The 19,117-nt window shown below is 39.4% G+C and overlaps 1 protein-coding gene and 1 long non-coding RNA gene across 2 annotated transcripts in view; one reads left to right on the top strand and one right to left on the bottom strand.

Annotated features, from left to right (window-relative positions):
- The first annotated feature begins 2,803 nt into the window (after positions 1 to 2,803).
- Positions 2,804 to 4,518, top strand: LOC111669480 (uncharacterized). Its single transcript, XR_015438439.1, has 2 exons — positions 2,804 to 2,899; positions 3,886 to 4,518. It is a non-coding gene; the product is annotated as an uncharacterized LOC111669480 (long non-coding RNA).
- Positions 4,519 to 5,673: 1,155 nt separating this feature from the next.
- The window catches only part of rhoq (ras homolog family member Q), a 19,456-nt gene continuing 6,012 nt past the window's right edge, over positions 5,674 to 19,117 (bottom strand). The window contains exons 3-5 of the mRNA XM_023425778.2: positions 15,045 to 15,209; positions 11,737 to 11,832; positions 5,674 to 9,294 (exon numbers count right to left, since the gene is read on the bottom strand). Coding sequence (XP_023281546.1) covers positions 9,133 to 9,294; positions 11,737 to 11,832; positions 15,045 to 15,209 — 423 coding nt within the window. The 3' untranslated portion in view covers positions 5,674 to 9,132. The remainder of the gene's footprint in view (positions 9,295 to 11,736; positions 11,833 to 15,044; positions 15,210 to 19,117) is intronic.

Below are 19,117 nucleotides of genomic sequence, written 5' to 3'. Positions count from 1 at the left end.
AATAAGAAACTAGAGCAGAGGAAAAACCAATCAACACATCAAACAACGGCAACAACAGTATGTAGCAAGCCGGGGCAGACTGTGACCGGCAGCACAGTGATCAGAAGATTGTCTTCGTTGGATGTAACTGTTGATTTGTTTGATATGATTGGTCACGTTGCCTGTAAGCTGATACTTGTTCACCATGATGCACACTCCTGGACTTGTTATGAAGATGAAAGCACAACAAATTTTCAGTCCAGCCAATTGGAACCCAACACGTCTATTTCCAATGGTCTTGTTATATGAGATGTGAACAGATTCCTTTAGAGTCCTTCGGTGCTGTCATGTGGTTCAGCAACGGTGCACTGGTGTTAACATGTAGTTGAGAATAATGTCTGTTTTGAGTGTAAATGAAAACTAAAGACAGTTATGTTACATCATAGTGAGAGGTGTTTTCCAAAACATTTTTCCGTCATTCTTGTATCACTGAGGACAAATGAAATATTAAAAACACCTCTCACTATAATTCAATACACTTCAACAGCCATTTAAACTACAACCTTAGAAATAAATCAACTCCTCTATAAAACAGTTGCAGCAATAACAGAATGATAAACTTCATGAAGGGAGGACTTAGACTGAAATAGTTTGTAGGTTTGTAAAATCCTTGTCTCAGATTCAGAATCTGCAGTTTGCTATGCCCATTAATCCACATCAGTGAAAAACAATTAGGTCGGACAGTGCAAGCATACATCACGCACCAGCCAGTGCGATACTGGCTTGTGTGTACTGCTTTTTACAAGCTTTTTTCTGACACAGTGATGTCAGGACTCAGGAGATCACGCAGCACGCAGCATATATCCCTTGCACAATCATTTCAACAGTTCTGAGTAAAGTTTCAGTCAGGAGCTGGACATTGTCTGATAAAATTAGTGGAGTTGTACTTTGCAAACTGGCATTTTCCTCACCCTGGTATAGATGCTCTTGTAATATAGTGATGACATTACTGGATGTTACCATAATCATATATATGTGCACTACAGACACAGGCTACAGGAAATTAAAGGAGTGAGGGTTGTGCCACACTAAAATTTGAATGTGCAGTCATGGTCCATGGTGACCTTAGACCCTTGATTATCTCCCCTGATGTCTCAGGATCAGCTGGTTCTTGGCATCAGTTGTGAGATAATTTGGAATTGATTTGCACATTAATCAGATGCCTCTGTTGGGAAAAGGTAGTGTTATTCCAATGATGCCAGGGCAGTGAGATAGTGGGATAGTCTAAAGTCACATGTAAGAGGTTAACCTAAATATTATAAAAGAAATAAAACTTTTAAGGGGAGCGCAAATCAACGTCACAAATGTGCACAAGATGAATCAGGGATGAACTGGGCGGCACTTATAAATTTTCACAGCATTTGAGCAGAAGCGTGGGCAATGACACTGCGCTTGGCTGAGCAGGAGCACCATAAGGTCCTTTCACTTGTTTTACAGGTGTAATCAAGTAAGATTTTTTCCTGCTAAAACACAGCCCTTCTCCTCAGTACAGGGGCCCACTTTGGGAAATTGGAAAAGGTGGAAATTATCCACAGGTCAATTTCTCCTGGAAACAGTTGCATGTTAGTTTCCAACGTCGGCATTAAAAACAAGCGGAATTTCCCTCCTGAGACCACTGACCGAACGACTCACAACAGGGGGCCATCTAACTGTGTCCTGCAGCGTCTTTCATTGAGAGCAACCAAGAGCCAGAATGGAGCTTCAGTTCGCCACAGAGCCCGTGGTTGCTGAGTTGAGCAAGTGTATTGAGTCTAAACATGATGATTGGTGCAAAGAGGAGACAGTCTCAAAGGAAGCTGAAGATTTGACCGAGTTGTCTTGTATGGCGAAGCTTACAGCACCGCACTGAGCGAGCTCGGTGAGGACACTGAGCGGGAGGGGCTTTTACGCACACCATTACGCGCAGCCAATGCCATGCAGTTCTTCACAAAGGGCTACCAGGAGACGACCCAAGGTGAGTGCGCAGAGGATTGACCTTTCTCATGACAAAATTCAGTAGCTTTAAGCATTTTGTGTCGTACTGCGATAAATGCAATTATACTTTTGTAAAAAAAAAAAAAAAAAAAAAGAGTTTAGGATTGTGTAAACACAACTTTACGCAAAGACTGGTCAGTATATCCATAATTAAATGTAAGAAACATTATATACATAAAGTTTGTTGTCATTGCCTCAATAAATTTAATCAACATTTACTGCAAAACATTCAAAACTCAGAAGAAACTTCCACATTTGATTTGATTATTTTCTCCAGTAAAACAGAATATGTAACCAGCATTTTCATCTGCACAGCTATCCTGAACGATGCCATCTTTAATGAAAGCCATGATGAGGTGGTGGTTGTCAAGGACATCGATTTTTTCTCTCTTTGTGAACATCATCTGGTGCCCTTCTTTGTGAGGTAATTCAATTACAGAGACATTCGGAATCCTGAAAGAATCATTCCCTTTTGTCGTTTTTGCTCTTATTTCAGTTACGCTTTGTTGCATTGTGTCAGGCTCACATAGCGTACATCCCAAACAAGAAGGTGGTTGGTCTGAGTAAGCTCGCAAGGTAAGTGATAACCACAGGATCCCACGCACGCACACGCACACACACACACACACACACACACACACACTAAAAATCAAAACAAAACAAAACCCCCATTTTATTCGCTTTGTTTTCTACTTTTCCAGAGATTTTCAGCAGGAGGCTTCAAGGTCAAATATGATTGACTTTACTCTTTTATTTTCATAATCTTTTCCTGTTTTTCCTCCTGTGTTAGATTAACTGTGCGTTTGTTTTCACTGTGTTCTCCTCAGTTCAGGAGCGTCTAACCAAACAGATTTTCTGCTGGAGTGGCAGTGGTGATTGAAGCTGTGTGAGTTTTAACTCTTTGTCTAATCTTAACACATTCAAAATCACCAATTAAATTTGCGAAAATCCTACAGAACCTGTGGCTTTACTGTATTCTGATTGGGGAGGTAAACTTACAAAAAAATATTATTTTGGTTTTGTGGTTTTGTACCAAATTAATTAATTAATTGGATGTTGACAGTTTTGATTCAAACCTCTTGAACAACCTAAATGAGAATATATACATTAGAAAAGGTGATTATAGCCACTGAGGTGATATTTATGGCAAGTTGATCAAGTCATATTGTGACTGACCAGTGATTCTCTGTGCGTCCCGAGGGGTGAGAAAGCTCTACAAAGAAACAGAGAGACGACACATATCACAACGTTAGACATCTTTTCTTTTATATTATGAGAAGTGGAAATATATCGTCGGTTTTCTATGAAAATGTGGTGGGAAAATTTAGTCAGATGAATGGGAAACATTGTGTCGAATTTAAGCTTCTCTGCAGAGCCTCGTTTTTGTCCGAGACAATGCTCCGACCTTCTGAGGCTGAATTGTAAATGTTCCACTCGACTTATCCAAACATCTGAAGCACATTTTCAGCTCACTCTGCTTGCGCGCAACAGGCAGAGTGCACCTACCTATGCAGGCGCATATTACTCACTTGATAATGCGCACTTAAAATAACAGAGAAATACTGTGCCATATAGACTTCAGATCAGGTATTTCCACTGTTTCAAGATAGCTATGCGCCAAAAATACATCTGACCACACCTCATTGTAAGACACACACCCATGCGCGCTCAGATGGGCACAAATGTATTTGCTATTTAAACAACTGGACGACAAAATGACAACTGCGTCGGTCTGAATTTAGCTTTTCGCTGTGAGGTATAGGGCCCTTAGCGTGGAGACCTACAATCTCGAAGTCACCAACACTTGCAAAAATGTTACAATACAAAGTTCCTCAGTGTAAATCAACTAATAGTGTAAATTGTCTCTTTGAGTTTCAGTCACATGTGCATGACGATGAGAGGTGTGCAGAGGATAAATGCCAAGACTGTAACAAGTGTCCTACTGGGAACTTTCCGACAAGATCCCAAGACCCGGGAGGAGTTTTTCTCTCTGATACTGAGGAAATGAGAAGTTTTGATCTCAGCAGGCAGGTCTACAGAGGGACGTGTCCACTCCAACATGCAACACCCTTGGATCTACCCCTGAGTCTACATCTGCCAGTTTTTCAGTGAAATGCTGTTTCATCTGTCTCCATTTGGGGATGGTTGCAATCTTACTTCAGCTGATACCTTTTGTGTAGATACCTATAGCTTTGGAAGACAGTTGGAATATCAGAAGGAATTTACCTTAAAAAATAATGGGAATATGGAGTGATGTTAAATAATGGCTAAATTGTACTTCAGGTGCATTTTGTGATGTTATTTTAGTTATTTTATTCTTATGCTATCTCATTGTATGCTGATGGGCAATATGAACCTATATATTGATATATGAAGCTATATGGTACTATGTCTGATTAGGATGGATTATAATTTCAAAACATTTTTTAAACATCAGTGTGAGATATTTATTTGCTTGTACAAAAATTCACAGATCAATAAAAATGATACTTTTGGTGATTCTAACTTTCTTTTTTCTTTGTTGTCTGATCAGTCTTTGGAGGCTATAGGTGGCTGTGCATATACATGACACTTGCACAAGCATAAGATGCATCAAATGGCATTTTCTGATTAATTTCACCTGCATGTCTTTGGATTGTGGCAGTAAGGGAAAACATGCAGACTGCACAGTGAAAGGCTCCGGTCCAACATGGTCAGTCACAAACACAGGACCTTCTTGCTGTGAAGCCACTTTGATCATTAATGAGTCACTTCATGGAAGAGTTGAACAGCCCTTCCTACATGACACTTGATCTGGCTGCAATGATGTGGCGTGAATCATCTTCGAGACAGTTCTGTATGTGAACATCCATTATGTTGGGTATTTTGTTACGACTGAGAAACTTTAACAAAAATAAGATGCACATGAAAACCATTATTTAACATGCATCTAATTAACACATACATAAGAATAAGTAAAAAGTTTGGCAAATAATTTGGTGGTACTTAAATGACACAATTGCTTGCACTAATAAAAAGTATTGCCTTCAGAGACTAGCCGTGACATAACTTTCAGATCAATACCAGATTTGATGGTATTGCTCATCCCTAATGGAAGTTATATAACTGAAGATGTCTCAAATTTTATTTTTTTTTAGACATTTAGACAAAATCTATGATTCAGAGCGTAAGGTTTCAAAACCCAGAAATAGCCCTAAATATCCATGTAAGAGATGCCTCATTTCGTTTCTGGCTCTTTAAACCGCAAATCTATCTTCTTATGGATCAACACTTCAAATGAAACACAGGAAAAGTGTCAAATATGGGACCTTAAAGTGCCAACAAGTGGTGTTTACGCTCCACACTCCTTGCACTGACAGAGGTGGTATGAAAAGTAATTTGTAGAAATGGAAGAAACTTTAAAAGGTTGAAAATAAAAGGGAAACTTTCTGAACAAAGCATAAAGGATATCCAAATGAACATAGAGGATGTGTGTGTATTCATTCAAAAATGCATTAGAGTTTAATTCTGTTGACCTGCTTATCAAGTCAACCCAATGATGTCTGACCCATTATAAACATGAATGGCCATGGTTCCAGGAATAAACACTGCAAAATTTAATTTCACAAATGCGTTTCAGGGGACATCTGACGCTCTCCTAGTTAAACCCTCCGAGCCGACTTATTAACACAGTAAACACATTTATTGAGAAGAGAGAAGCATCAACGGGAGAATGCATTGGTGGCTGCGGCACTTAGGTCCTGGATCCTGAGGGTGGACCTTCACACAACGTAAGCAAGCAAAACTGTCCAAGAGAGAAGGCTGCTCACCCTGCAATCCGCTGCTCTGCTCGAAAAGACAGTTACACAACAGGCTGGGACAGAGAGGAGGAGCACCATTTACATTAAAGCTTTTAATCATTCATCAGAACAGAAAACTAACAGAAGTCATTTAGCAAGAGTTGGCACCTTTGATTAATATCTTTAAAAAAAAGAAGTTAGAAAAAGCCAATAACAAATGCATAAAAACAAGAAGAGCTTATAGTTTAGATGTTTGGCTTGCAAGGAAAGTTCCATCCCAACCTTAGGTTATTACCTACAGGATGACAGACATGTAGGTCTGAAAACTTGGTTGCATAAAACTGTTTTAGGGGTTCACAGATATTTAAACTATTCTATAAATCCTGGTAAACTTCACATATTATCTTAATTTCTGTTCAAAAAGTTGCAGAATGTGACTCTATTACACAGATCAATGAATTCTTATTGGGTAACCTGTCTCTACAATGTTGGTACATGGGTGCTGGTCAAACTAATGTTATTTCCATACATTATATAAATCCCTTATGGCTGTCATGTGGGGATATAACATCATAATTTCAAGTTTGAATCAAAATGATTTAGATTGTTGCATGGCTATATCTGTAGAAAGTCACTGTAGCATCATGAGCTGTAACAAAGCAGCTAAAGACTAAGGTTTTAGGGGGCCAAGTGATATAGAGTGCTGCAGGGGTGGTGTATTTTTGTCTGGAAGTTAGCATCACCCTGGTTCACTCGACAAAACGCAAATGGGATTTTTACATGGGCTTGCGGATTACTGCAGAAAATAAGCTCGGAGATGAACAGAAATGAAAAGTTTAGGATACTTACACGTTTTGTTCAGCATGATAATCTTCTCGAATGAACACTTTTGAACACTTTTATGAATTTTGAAGCCTAAATACAATTGCCAGAAGTAAAAAGCTAATGCTAAACTATAAACGTACTACACAAAAGAAACTAAAAAAGCCTTTTCCTCTTGCAAAGTTAGTCATAGTTTGCAAAAGTGCGAGTATAAACACAAGGCTGTAAAGGTGGACTGGTGAATAGATCAGTTTTTGTGTTTGGCGTGATGATGTTTAACATCCCCAACAAACTCTGAAGTCTCAGACAATTGTTAGCAACCAGCCTTTTTCAAAACACGTAAAAGCTTAAGAGAAATCACGACTTACTGATATATTTTATGTCATAGAATTAAACGTGAAAATGTCTTGAGCTTGTGTTAACCACAGACCTTAATTAATTATAATTAATAATCTAACCAAACCCCTTCAAAAAAACCCATAGACTTTGGGACGAGGGAACCAGAAGTGCTAAAATGCTAAAAATAACATCCAGGTTTTAGGACTCATTTAGATTCATTTTTGTAAATGTACAGTATGAAAAAACATGTCAGACTTAATAGTATTTTGTTTAGAGTGAGTGGGATGTATCTGATTATGATATTGAACTTGCGTTATTTTCGTCATTTAGTTGCTAACATTTGCTTTGGCTAACATTATTGGCGAAACATTTTCTGTTAGATTGTGTTGTTTTTGTGCAGTTTAATGTGAAGTCTTCCCGGTTGATATCATTATTAAACAGCATTTTAATCAAGTGCCAGGTCAAATATCAACCATATGAGAGTGAACAGTAACGTGAGATTAGCTTTGTCAGTTGGTTCAGTTAGCTAATGCTAGGCAACAGCTACACCTGGCAACTACTGGGTGTTAATATTTAGTGACAACTTTGTGGTTCTGCCTATTTGAATTTAGTAGTGTAAATCTCCACTTATAAACTTACATTATAAATAGGTTAAATTTAAATTTACAAATGTCTGGTGCAACTGACTGCAAGTCCTTCTTGTTGGCTCTCAAAACTGTTTGGGTCAGTGTTTTCCACGTTTCCTGAAAAGTTGACATTTGGGAGGCACAAGGTTTTCACCCAGTGCCTTTTAACAGATTTTTGGAGATGTGATGAACTATGACTGTTCATGGTAGGGGGGTGTGCTATGCTCATACTTGTGCCTGATAGACCACTGTGCATCTTCTGTGCTTCAATCAGCCATTTCTACATGAGGGACAGTGTGTAGAAGCAGAGGAATGTGCTTTATTTTGCTGGGAAATTAAGTGGCGCAGACTGTGCTTCATGTTGTGCATTATACAGTATCGGGTCACTGTAGCCACCTGATGTTGATGAAAGTGTGCATTTGATTCTTTGGACGTTGGATATGAATCAGAGTTTCATTTCTAAAATGAGATCTCTCTTCTTCTTCTTATTCTCTCTTCTGAACTTTCTTAAAGGTGATAAAAGGATAACACATTATTGCAAGATAACAAAAGATAAAACAAAAAAAGTTAAGCTATCGGTTGACAAAATAATATTTGCACAGCATGGATGATCTCTATTTTAGAGATACAGATTCATAAACTCCGGATAATATATATTTTAAAAATGGATAATAAACCTCTACAGTTTCTGATAAAGACCTCAGCCCCAGTTTTAACTTACAGTATGTTTTGGCATGCCATACTATAAAACAATGGGGTTTTCATAAGGCAAAAACACAAGACTCTCAAACTTTAAAATAATACAGTTCTAGGTCCACAATCTGTTGTATTAACAACATTTCACTGTTGTTGATTTGTGTTATCCCCTACACAAAGCAAAGCCTCTTATATGGTTTAATCTGCAGGTCTTGACAAATAATTGGAGACAGACTTTGTGGGCTAATAGAGTTATAAATTGAAAAAAAAACTGGGCCCATATGTCCAGAAAGATATCCTGGGCACCGTCACAGTGTCACTTAAATCAGTCTCTAATTATTTATCAATTGCATGGTTTCTTTCGCTCTTGATTTGGACATCTGATCTCATCTTGTCAAATTCACAAATCAATATTTAACTTTTAAAACCATAGAAATCATATGAACTCCTTAAATGTAGCATTTCCTTTAAATCTGAAATGTCATTTTGTGTTTTTCTTTTTTTTGTATGACAGCATACAACAATTTTGTACAGGAAAAATGATTAAAAATGGTTATAAAAGAAGGTAATTTTGAGGCAAAAAGTCTTTAAGAAGAAGAGACTGACTTGGGTTTTGTGCTCCTTTGGTAGTAAACTGCATCCTCAACCCCAGTGATGGACGGCACAGGGACAGGGACAGGAGAGAAAGTTATGGCCTTTCAAGAGCACTGCAGCTTAAAACTAGCTCTTGTTTTGTCCTTTTCACTCCTCTCTTTTGTCTCACTCTGCTGTCTGTGCATTTTACTTTTGTCCGTCTTTTGCCTTCAGTCCAGGTTTGGTATACGGTTGGTTGCTGAATGATCTCTAGGGTTTATGTATCACGTGATCAGACAGCAGTTGATGCAGCGAGGTCCCAGTCTTCTCTTTAGAGCTCCTTTCTTTCTCTTGGGAGCCAGGATGGCAATGATGGCCTCGTCGAACACCGTCTTCAGGCCCTTCTGGGTCAACGCTGAACATTCCACATAGCAACATGCACCGATCTGAGGAGAAAGAAAGGACAGACCATGAGTAAAAAAAAATCCAGTACAATGCAGTGGTCAACTAGCAACTTATTTAAGTCAAATAAATAGTTCAACATTTTGAGAAACACAGTTATTCTTGCGTGCTTGGTTAGAAGAGAAGATCTATACTTTTCTCACATTTGCACGGTACATATTATAACTATAGCCAGCAGCAGGCTAACTTAGCTTAGCATAAAGACTGGAAATAGGAACAGAAACTTAAGCCTGTCTAGGACCTCTAAAGCTCACTTATTAACATGATCGATCATGTTTGTTTGATCTGTACAAAAGTTAGAGCGTAGAAACAACAATTTGCTATTTAATGTGGTGAGGCAACAAACAGAAGAAGTTACTGGTCCCTGCCAAGAAATGGTGTGGCACAACAACGGCTTTTTTATATAGATTAAACAGACGAGATACAACGAGTTAATTGGTGAGCTTTTCACCTGCCAATGTACATTAGCCTACTCTATTTAGCATCCCAGCTTACTGCAGTTCTTTTGCTGTCCATTAACATTAAAAAAATGCCACTGTCCGAGCAGCCAAATTGACTTTACATTACGTACACACACACCTGCACACACCTGCACACACACACACACACACACACACACACACACACACACACACATACACACACACACACATATATATATATATATATATAAATAAAAATATGTATATATACACACACACATATATATACATATAGTTTGTTCAAATCACATTATGGACTCCTCGCAACAAAGAGAGGTAGTGGCTCAGCAGCAGCACGGCTAGCTTGTAAGGCAGAGTGTGTTCTGTAACCTAATGCTGTGATTGTATGTGGCTAGCAGTGTAATAATGTATCATTTGCTTTGGCTAGGGTTGATATTATGGAGTAACTTTAGCTGCTGATGGTGAGTGAAGACAGGGGGTGTTGTTTTTACAAGACCTATGTCATGTATGTTGTAACAGTATCTTATGTGTCTGCAGCCAATAAGGAATGATCTTATGTATGCTTTTTCTCCCTGTAAGACGTGCTCCTCATTACAGGAGCAAGGTCTGAATAAGCACCCTTCACACTTACTATTCTAAAGATATTTCCAAAATCCTCAAAGATGGTAGCTGGAAGTGGCACATATTGTTGCTCAGTTTGTATCAGACACACCAAAATTGAAATATATAAAATATTAGTTGGATTTATGTATATTTATCTTCCTATTGTTTTATATTTTCATACTTAATTACATGTTAACGTGTTTCTTGTGTTGTGCTAAAGCAGCAAGGAGAAACATCATTTCCAGCTACATGAATCTAAAATGGAGGCACAACTTGGGAAATGCATTTGAAGGAATAGATTAACATTTTGGGGAATAAGCTTATTCACTTCTTGTTGCTTCTCTCAGTAAATATGAGTAACTGGTTAGTTTAGCTCAGCATAAAGACTGGAAACAGGGGGACTCGAGTTTTCCTTGGAACAGTCATCTCCTGGGCAAGAAATAGTGTGTCAGTCATTTCTAACTTTGTTTTTGGTATGGATTAAACAAATCAGATATACTGTGTTAATCAGTAAGCTTTAGAGTTGCTTGTTGGAGGTTGCAGGTCTGGCTTTGGACAAAGCCAGACCTGCTGTTTGCCCCTGTTTCCAGTGTATATGCTAAGCCAATCTAACTGGCTGCCAGCTCCAGTGCACATTTAGTGTACAGATATGAGAGTGGTATTGATCTTCTCAGCAAGAAAAAGTACATTTGCTAAAATATTTAAATGTTCCTTTAAAAATGTCTTTCATCCCACAGTGGATGTAGTTTTTAGATCCAGATTGTAAGAGGAGTGATGGGATTTTCATAAAAATGGATACTTGGCTCTGTGACTTGAATTCAGTGGTTACATTTTCAGGATTTCTAATCTTGACATGGATTTACATGGAAGACCGGTCAACCATGTCGACAAAAGATAACCAAGGTAAAAAATTACACATATTGAGTGATAGAAATAGCTTGAAATGATCTTCTATGGACCTTTGCGGCCTTAACCTTCATGAGTCCCATCTACATCATATTCTATGTTTCCAAGACTGCACGGACACCTGTTTTTGAATGAATCTAGACTGTAAGTTTTTAAAGATTGATTTTTATTCTCAGTTTCTGTCTGACAGGACCGATTAATTTGATATCTGCATGCTCCTGTCTCGAACTCCGCTGGACATCCCATAATGACCCAGGATGTATTCCTGGATTCATTTCCAGGCAAAGAATGTACAGAGGTCTGATTGTAAGCGTTTCTCTGAAGAAATTACATTCCTACAGAGACATTCCTGGGTTCAGATCAACACACAGGAAACGAACTGGACCTGACACCTCAATTCTGCAACACTAAAAGTGAAAATAGAGGCTTTTGCCAGCTACATACTTCTTCACCTCCTCAGTCTTACATACAAACCTCCTTCGCCAGTTTCTGTCCTTGCTCAGTGGCTATAGGCTTCTCCTTCATGTCATTCAGTTTGGCAATGGTCTTGGGGTCATCACGAAGGTCAATCTGAAAGAAATAAGGGACTTCCTCTGAGCTAAGTCAAAATAACCATTACCATTATAACATGCATAATAATTAACCACCATATTTTTTTATTGACATGTCCGATTTTTAAACATAAAATCAGATATTCCAGCACTTTTCTGAGTCCATGCTTCTAAACATAGATATGAGTTGAGTCAAGGAGCTGAACTGAATAACTTACAGTGTCGTTTCATTTTGAAACAAAGCCATGTTGGCCCACACTTCCTGCTCTTATGCAAAGCGATTTCACAGCCAACCACAAGGTTCCTCACTCCTATTTTATTCATTGCAATGCTCAGCACAAACGCTTCATTCCCGTCTCTGCAATAACCAATTATGATGAACGCATCCACCTGCACAGTCTTGCAGGGAGCGAGCGTCATTAAGCCCTTTTCTTTATTGGCGTGATCTGTGTTAGCGTGGCTCACTGTTATCGAGCTCATGTGTACATAACAGCATCAACCAGAGCAGCAAGTGAGTTATGACAGGAACTGATAAAAGAGCAGTAAACATCAGCTGACACAAGATAAATCAGACACCCACTACATCCTCCTCATCACCGCTGGGCCTGGGCTGCACTGGCATTTGGTTGCCAGGGAACACAGATCAAAAATCACCCACAAGTCAGCTCACTGTTTTAAGGGGACCTACGGTATCTGCAGTTTTAACGCTTGAGAAATAAACTAATGCTTAGGATTAATGTCATCTCATAACATTTATATGAAGTTAGTGATGCATCTGTTGAAGATCACAAGACATTAGCCCAGCTTTAGCATCTTTGTATAAGATCATTTCTTGTTTAAAAAAATATGATTTTATGATACCTTCAAGTCAGTGAGAACTCCAGCAACAAGCCCTTTTAAAGCACTGTGAGTCAGATCAGCCTGAGGTCCCCCGCTAGCTTTATAGGTTTGATTTAATAAAATGACTCTTCCTTGCCGTGGCTCAAGTTCAGCGCTACAAGGCTAAATCTGTTTTTCTTTTTCTCTTTCTTTTTGTTTTTAATAATATACCTTGCTTAAAGCTACAATGATCAACATTTTTGAATAAACAATGGAACAAAAGTTTTAAAAGGGACAGTAGTCATGTAGCCAGGAAATTACCACCCACCTCTTTAGTTCCCATCAGCTCTAAGGAGCGTTTTAGCAGCTTTCAGCTCATTGCTTTGGGTTTGCAGCCCACGCTTTACTGATTTGATTCAGTCTCACAGCTCTCATCAACCTCTCTTTCAGCAGCAGGCAGCTATTTTCAACTCTGATAAACAGAGTTTATAAAAAAACAATGTTAACAACTAGCTGAGTAGAGCATTTAGCAGCTTAAGAGACAGCTTTTTCCCTCAGGAGTTGGTGGAGACCAAAACTTAGCTAGAAGGACAGTGAAAACTGGATTTATATTCTCCAGGTGACCAGAAACCCGACTCTAAATTAAAGCTAATGTTGCTCCATGTTTGCTGGACGTTTGAATAGGCAACTGTCCCAAAGTATAGCCAAAACACCAATCAATACAGGTAATTAAGTACTTACCAACATGGGTTTCAATAGCAGTACCAGTACCAATGCAAATTAATTAAATAATTTTTTTTATTGCAGACTACAATGCTAACATCAAAAATTGTGGTGGTGTGACAGTGTCCATCCTATAATAAACAATCCAATTGGGTACCACTTTAAAATAAGATATGACAGAAATAAAGAGGGAATGGTTTTTAGGCTACATGAAATTAGATGCTAAAAAACATTTTTCTAAAGTGGTCCATAACAAATGTGCAAGGCTGAGATATTAGAGGAGTGAATATTACAATAGAGAATGATCCCGGACAGTGACCTTCATAAAGACCCTGAAGCAGCGAGAGGAGTTTTCAAACAACTGCTGAATTGTAAAAAATGCTGTGACGAAATGTGGCAATAAAAACACTAAAATCTAAGAAAATTAATCAGTATATTTGGCAAGCCATGATGATGATGATAATATGGTGAACAGAACATTGGTTTTGCACACTTTTTAATCAAATGAATTTCAGTATCAGTCAGTATCAGTCTGAATGCCACAAATTAAATCACTTGTACGATTGGTTCTTGAATGGGGCCCACTAACTTGTGATGTTGCCAGGCAGATTTTTAGATCACCACCCCGGGTGTGGGAGAGTTGGAAAGCCATTTTATTTATGTTTACAGTCTCCTTGGCCTCTTTCACATTTCTGTTGCCTCCTTAAATCAGCAGTGGCACTTGGCGCCTTCAGATTTGACAGTTCTACCCTCCTCTATGTCCTCTCTCTTAAATAACCCGCGATTGATGAGTCTTGGACCTGTTCCCTGTAAGGAGTATATGCTCCAGAAATCATATTTAGGTCCAGTCTGTCTCCACTTTTCCTGCCAATGTCATTTTGTACTTCAGGTTGTACAAGCAGCTGGTGCAGTTCGATGTGCAGTTCCATTGATGTGTTTCTGGGATGTTTGAGCTCAGTGGTGACTCAACATCAGGTCTGCACCTGATTATTATTTTCATTATCAATTAATCTGTGGAAAGTTTTCTTCATCAATCAATTAATCAATTCATTATTTTGTCTATACAATGTCAGAAAATAGTGAAAAATGCTCATTATATTTTGCCAGAGCTCAAGGTGACATTTTCAAATGCTTTGTTTTGTCTAACTTCAGTTTACAATGACATCAAAAGCTGGTGCCAGCAAATCTTTTGGCCATTTTTGCTTTAAAAAGTATCAAAACAATTATCAAAAGAGTAAATTTTTTGTTACGTTTTCACGTTTTATTCTACAACATAAAATATGTCATTAAGTACCCCAGTCCTGATTTCTTTACGTTTTTATGACTGTTAAAAAAGGCAGATTGCTAACAAGTGACATCTTATCCACAGATGTGTGATCTACTCACCAGTCTGCGCTGATAGCTGCGTTGTGTTTTTGTGCTTTTGCAAAGGAAAGACACTAACTTCTGGGTTCGCCTACAAAAATGTATCATCCCTGCAGCACTCTATTGCAAAATGCCAGCAGAAGGTAATTAAGATTCATATCCTATCAATATATTAGAAATGACAAGGATAGGTTCAGGTAAAAATGTAAACATTAGTGTATCCTAGATTATCCAGGCATGCATACAAACAAAATAACACATGTGAGCATCAATTTAAAACTGAGCATGACGACCTGTGCTGTTAACAGTGTGTCAGGGACTCACCTGGGTGCCAATGAGCAGGTAGGGGACACTGGGTGCATACTCCTGCAGCTCGGGCACCCATTCTTCTCGCACATTCTGGAAACTGGCAGGGTTGACCACAGAGAAGCAGATGAGGAAGACATCGGTCATCGGGTAGGACAAAGGCCTCAGGCGGTCATAGTCCTCCTGGAAGAGAACAGGACGCTAATGGTTAACAGTGACAGTTGGGTTCAGGAGAGGATTAGAGGTCAAGACGAAGGGGGACAAAGGAAGAAAAAAAATGAGGAGACAACTCATTTCCATTTCCTAACATCTGAGAAATTATTATTCATGAATTATTAATGTGTGTGTTGAAAAAAAAGAGCTCCAAACGCAGACAGACTGTTCAGACTGTTACTCCTCAGAGGAGCCAGGAGGGCTGACTTTACACTGCGCTGTCTTTGGCTGTTTCATACAAATGATGTGGACTAGACAATAATGTTATGCATAAAAAACTGCACTTGGAATTGAAGGGACAAGAATGTGATGAAGATGACCTTCACTCTCCTGCCCTGACAAAGACAATTAGGGATTATTTTACATTTGCAGTCCTTTAAGGCGAGCGGAGCACAAGGCATCGCCACAAGACAGTGAAAACCTGACACGCTGCCATCTCTGATATTTGTGTTTTGTAAATGGCCAATTCACAGATGCAAGACTGTTCTTTGTGCGCCAGATCAAGTGCTGCCTTGTCCTCACCAAAGATAAACCCTTTTGACAGAGTCTCTGACTTGCACACATATGAATATTCATGGCCCATCTCACTTCTTCTTCTCACGGTTTTCTGCTGCTGCTAGCTTGAAGACACAGCCAGTCAATGGATGTCCAGTAATCAGATATGACTCAACCAGACCAACTGGGACCAAGTGAATCAATCTCACTCTCGTGTCTTGGAAATGTACTGTTCACATGCCTGAAATCAAAGCAAAGTGAATACAACATCCCACTGTGCCAGACATAGTTGCAATGGGACAGCCGAGCGCTGGCACGACAGACCTTCACTCTGATGCCTTCAGCGTGTCCCATTCTCTGCCAAACACACAAACAAACACACAACACGGTCCAATACCATCACACTGCTACAACCCCAGAGACAAGGCTTTCTCACACTAATGGATTAAGGGAAATTGTTATGCAAATGACAGGATGGATTCTCCAAACGGCAGTAGATCAGCCAAGCAAGGGTGTAACCTTTTGTTGCCACTGTAATGAATTTAAGATGTAGTGACTTTATGTGAGATCGGTGTAGACGATGAAAACAGGGCACAAATCTTCACGCCTGTGCTCGTATCGTAGATGACTCAACTACGCCTCAGTGGAGTGGGTCAAGTGGATGTAATTCAAAAATTTATGAGGTGTTCATCCTCTTACTTCCAAATGAGTACAGTGTTTTAGAGCGTTCACAGACATGGCTCATGTAGGAAATCATTCTTAGAGGGTGTTTTTTCTTCTTAGACTGCCAGAGGGTCTGGGATTGACTCTCCTGTAACTGACAGCTTACCTGACACTCAATTTCCTGATGCGATGAGTCAATCATGACTGCAAACCATCTGCTGCTTCAGAGAAGCTGAGACAAATGATGAGGATTTGCAAATACCACGTTACACACGTCTGATTTTTACTTGCGTAGTTTGAAGTGAGCTGAAGCACCAGCATGAATGAAATGATCTGACTCTAACTTTGCCATAATATACCATGGTAACCATCCCTGTAAGGTTCAGTTTGCTTGTCACCAGGACACAGACTGTTCAGCCTGTGGAGACAGTTGTATAATGTATGTGTCTTTCCAGCCCCAGTGCTGTCATCAGGGTGATCTTGGATCTGATCTAAACTTTACAAACTGGAGGCATGAGGTTTGGAAGTAATGGCTATTTTGGGAGCATCTAATTAAAAACACAACTTAGTTGCATTATGGGAATTGTAGGATCCAGGGTTTCAGGAGCCTGACCCATGCTAAGGGATGAAGTCAAGATATTTCAGCCTCTGCTACAATGACTTGGACTATTTAAAAAAAGTGAGTGAGTGGCCCAGCCTTATGGAAGTCTAACACTGGACAGAATGAGTAGCTTTTTATTATGTCTCAGGGAGAAGGTCATTGTGGGCAATGTTAAAAATAAATAAGCAGGACTGACACAGCAGTATTGGAATTTTTACATCATGATGTTTGGCATCAATATGATGAAGAGCCCTGACTGGTCAGGTGTTTTATTCACTGGATTAGCAAAAACACAGACACTCCTGTCTGGTTATGTTATCCATTAACAAATACTAATTTGAATTAACTAGATTTTCCTGAATATGTATCATGATACATTGCAATGTAAAATTATATATACTATGGTTACCCGCAGCACTTTATAGTTGAGGCTCCACGTCTCATCTGAGTTAAAGAGCGCCTCTGACTACATCAAAGAAAATATTATATTCATATGAAATATATTATTCGGTTTATGAAGCTTCAGTGAGGAAAGCAAGCAGTCATGTTACATCACACAGCAAAAGCTGCAGATTGTCATCTAGTAACTACATTGATAGCAAGATAAAAATGCATCAGGATCTGTTTCATTCAGCTCAGCGGGCAACTGTTTGATTTTATGTTTGGTTCACAGTAATGAACTAGTAGAGACCAAGTTACTATGGGATCACACCCGCTGTGACACCCGTTAATATGCTGACGATCTGACCCATAAGTACTCAATAGTCATAACTATATTATTACATAACTACTCATGGGTCAGACCACAACATAACTCAGCCGTCACTGTGATCTCAACTACTAAAGTTTTGTGACTTTAATTTGCAGGTTGAGACACGGTGGCAAACATCTGGCCACAAACAGACAGACATAAACAACTACCAAAGTCCTCAAAACCACCGCTACCACTGCTACAGCAGGTGTCTCCAGGGCCACATTTTTCCATGACATGCACATAAACACACACACACACACACACACACACACACACACACACACAGACGGTGAAAACAATACCAGCCACGCTGTCAAGGTAGTAAATTAGAGCGGGGTATCAAGGAAAAAAAACCTGAGTTCTTACAAGTTGGGAAAAGTAGAGACAAATAGCCCCATATACTGTGAGAGTGGATTTTATTAACTTTACCCACCTTAAATATTTCTTTTGAAATAAATGCAATACAGCAACAAAAGTTTTTCCACTCAAAGATTTGCGACACTGACAGTCAGTTAGCAAATTTACATTTGCTCAGCATAACATCGTATTAGCAAACATATAACCTTATCAGATATTAATGTCCCTTTATATCAGCACATACCACAAGCATATACGCCTTCACATACACCATGTGCTTTCCTCTGACCCCATATACACACGATATCTGTCACACGGGATCAAGCACACTGTGTGTTGATGTGTCTCTGTGTGTTCGTGACCTTTGCTTGCACAAGTGAATCTTCTGATCCCCCGGCGAGCCACACACATAAAGGAACACAGTGTAAGCCACTCAGCAGTTTACTGTAAACAGGCCTGGAGCTTCTCTGAGACCATGCTGGCCTCTCACACTGTTTCCTCAGTGCACCCCCTGACACATTACCAAAGACAGTGTCCCGCTCCCCTAACTCAGTGTGGATACAGTGAGGCACAGACTGAGTGCATCCTCCAGTGCTCAGTCTATGGTTTAGTTAGGACTCCAGAAATGTTTACACTCATGCTGCTGTTAGAGAGCTTTGGATGAACGTTTCCACCAGAGGTCTGTCACTCTGCAACAGTGTTATTAGCTGCAGTTCAACAGTTTATGTGTACATCGCAGACACATTGCATAACAGTCTTTCCGAGGTAGTCAGGAGTGTCTGGTAAACATTATGATCGCCTGAACATGGACAAAAAGGGAGTGAGAAGGCGTTAGTGTGTGCATGATGAAATCTTACCGCTAAGCCCTCTCCATACATGTCCATACATTCCCACCAGTGTCTTCATTTGGCCACTGTGTGAGCTCTGCTGTGTGACTGTGCTCTGTTGACTCAGTGACATATGAGTGCTATGATATCAGTGAGTCATTCCCTCCTTCGTCACCCACCC

This window comes from Seriola lalandi, unplaced genomic scaffold (genome assembly GCF_002814215.2).
Source record: "Seriola lalandi dorsalis isolate HSWRI2012SDOR001 ecotype SW California unplaced genomic scaffold, Sedor1 jcf7180002054795, whole genome shotgun sequence".
Taxonomy (NCBI): domain Eukaryota; kingdom Metazoa; phylum Chordata; class Actinopteri; order Carangiformes; family Carangidae; genus Seriola; species Seriola lalandi.
This window is presented reverse-complemented; position numbering and strand designations above follow the sequence as displayed.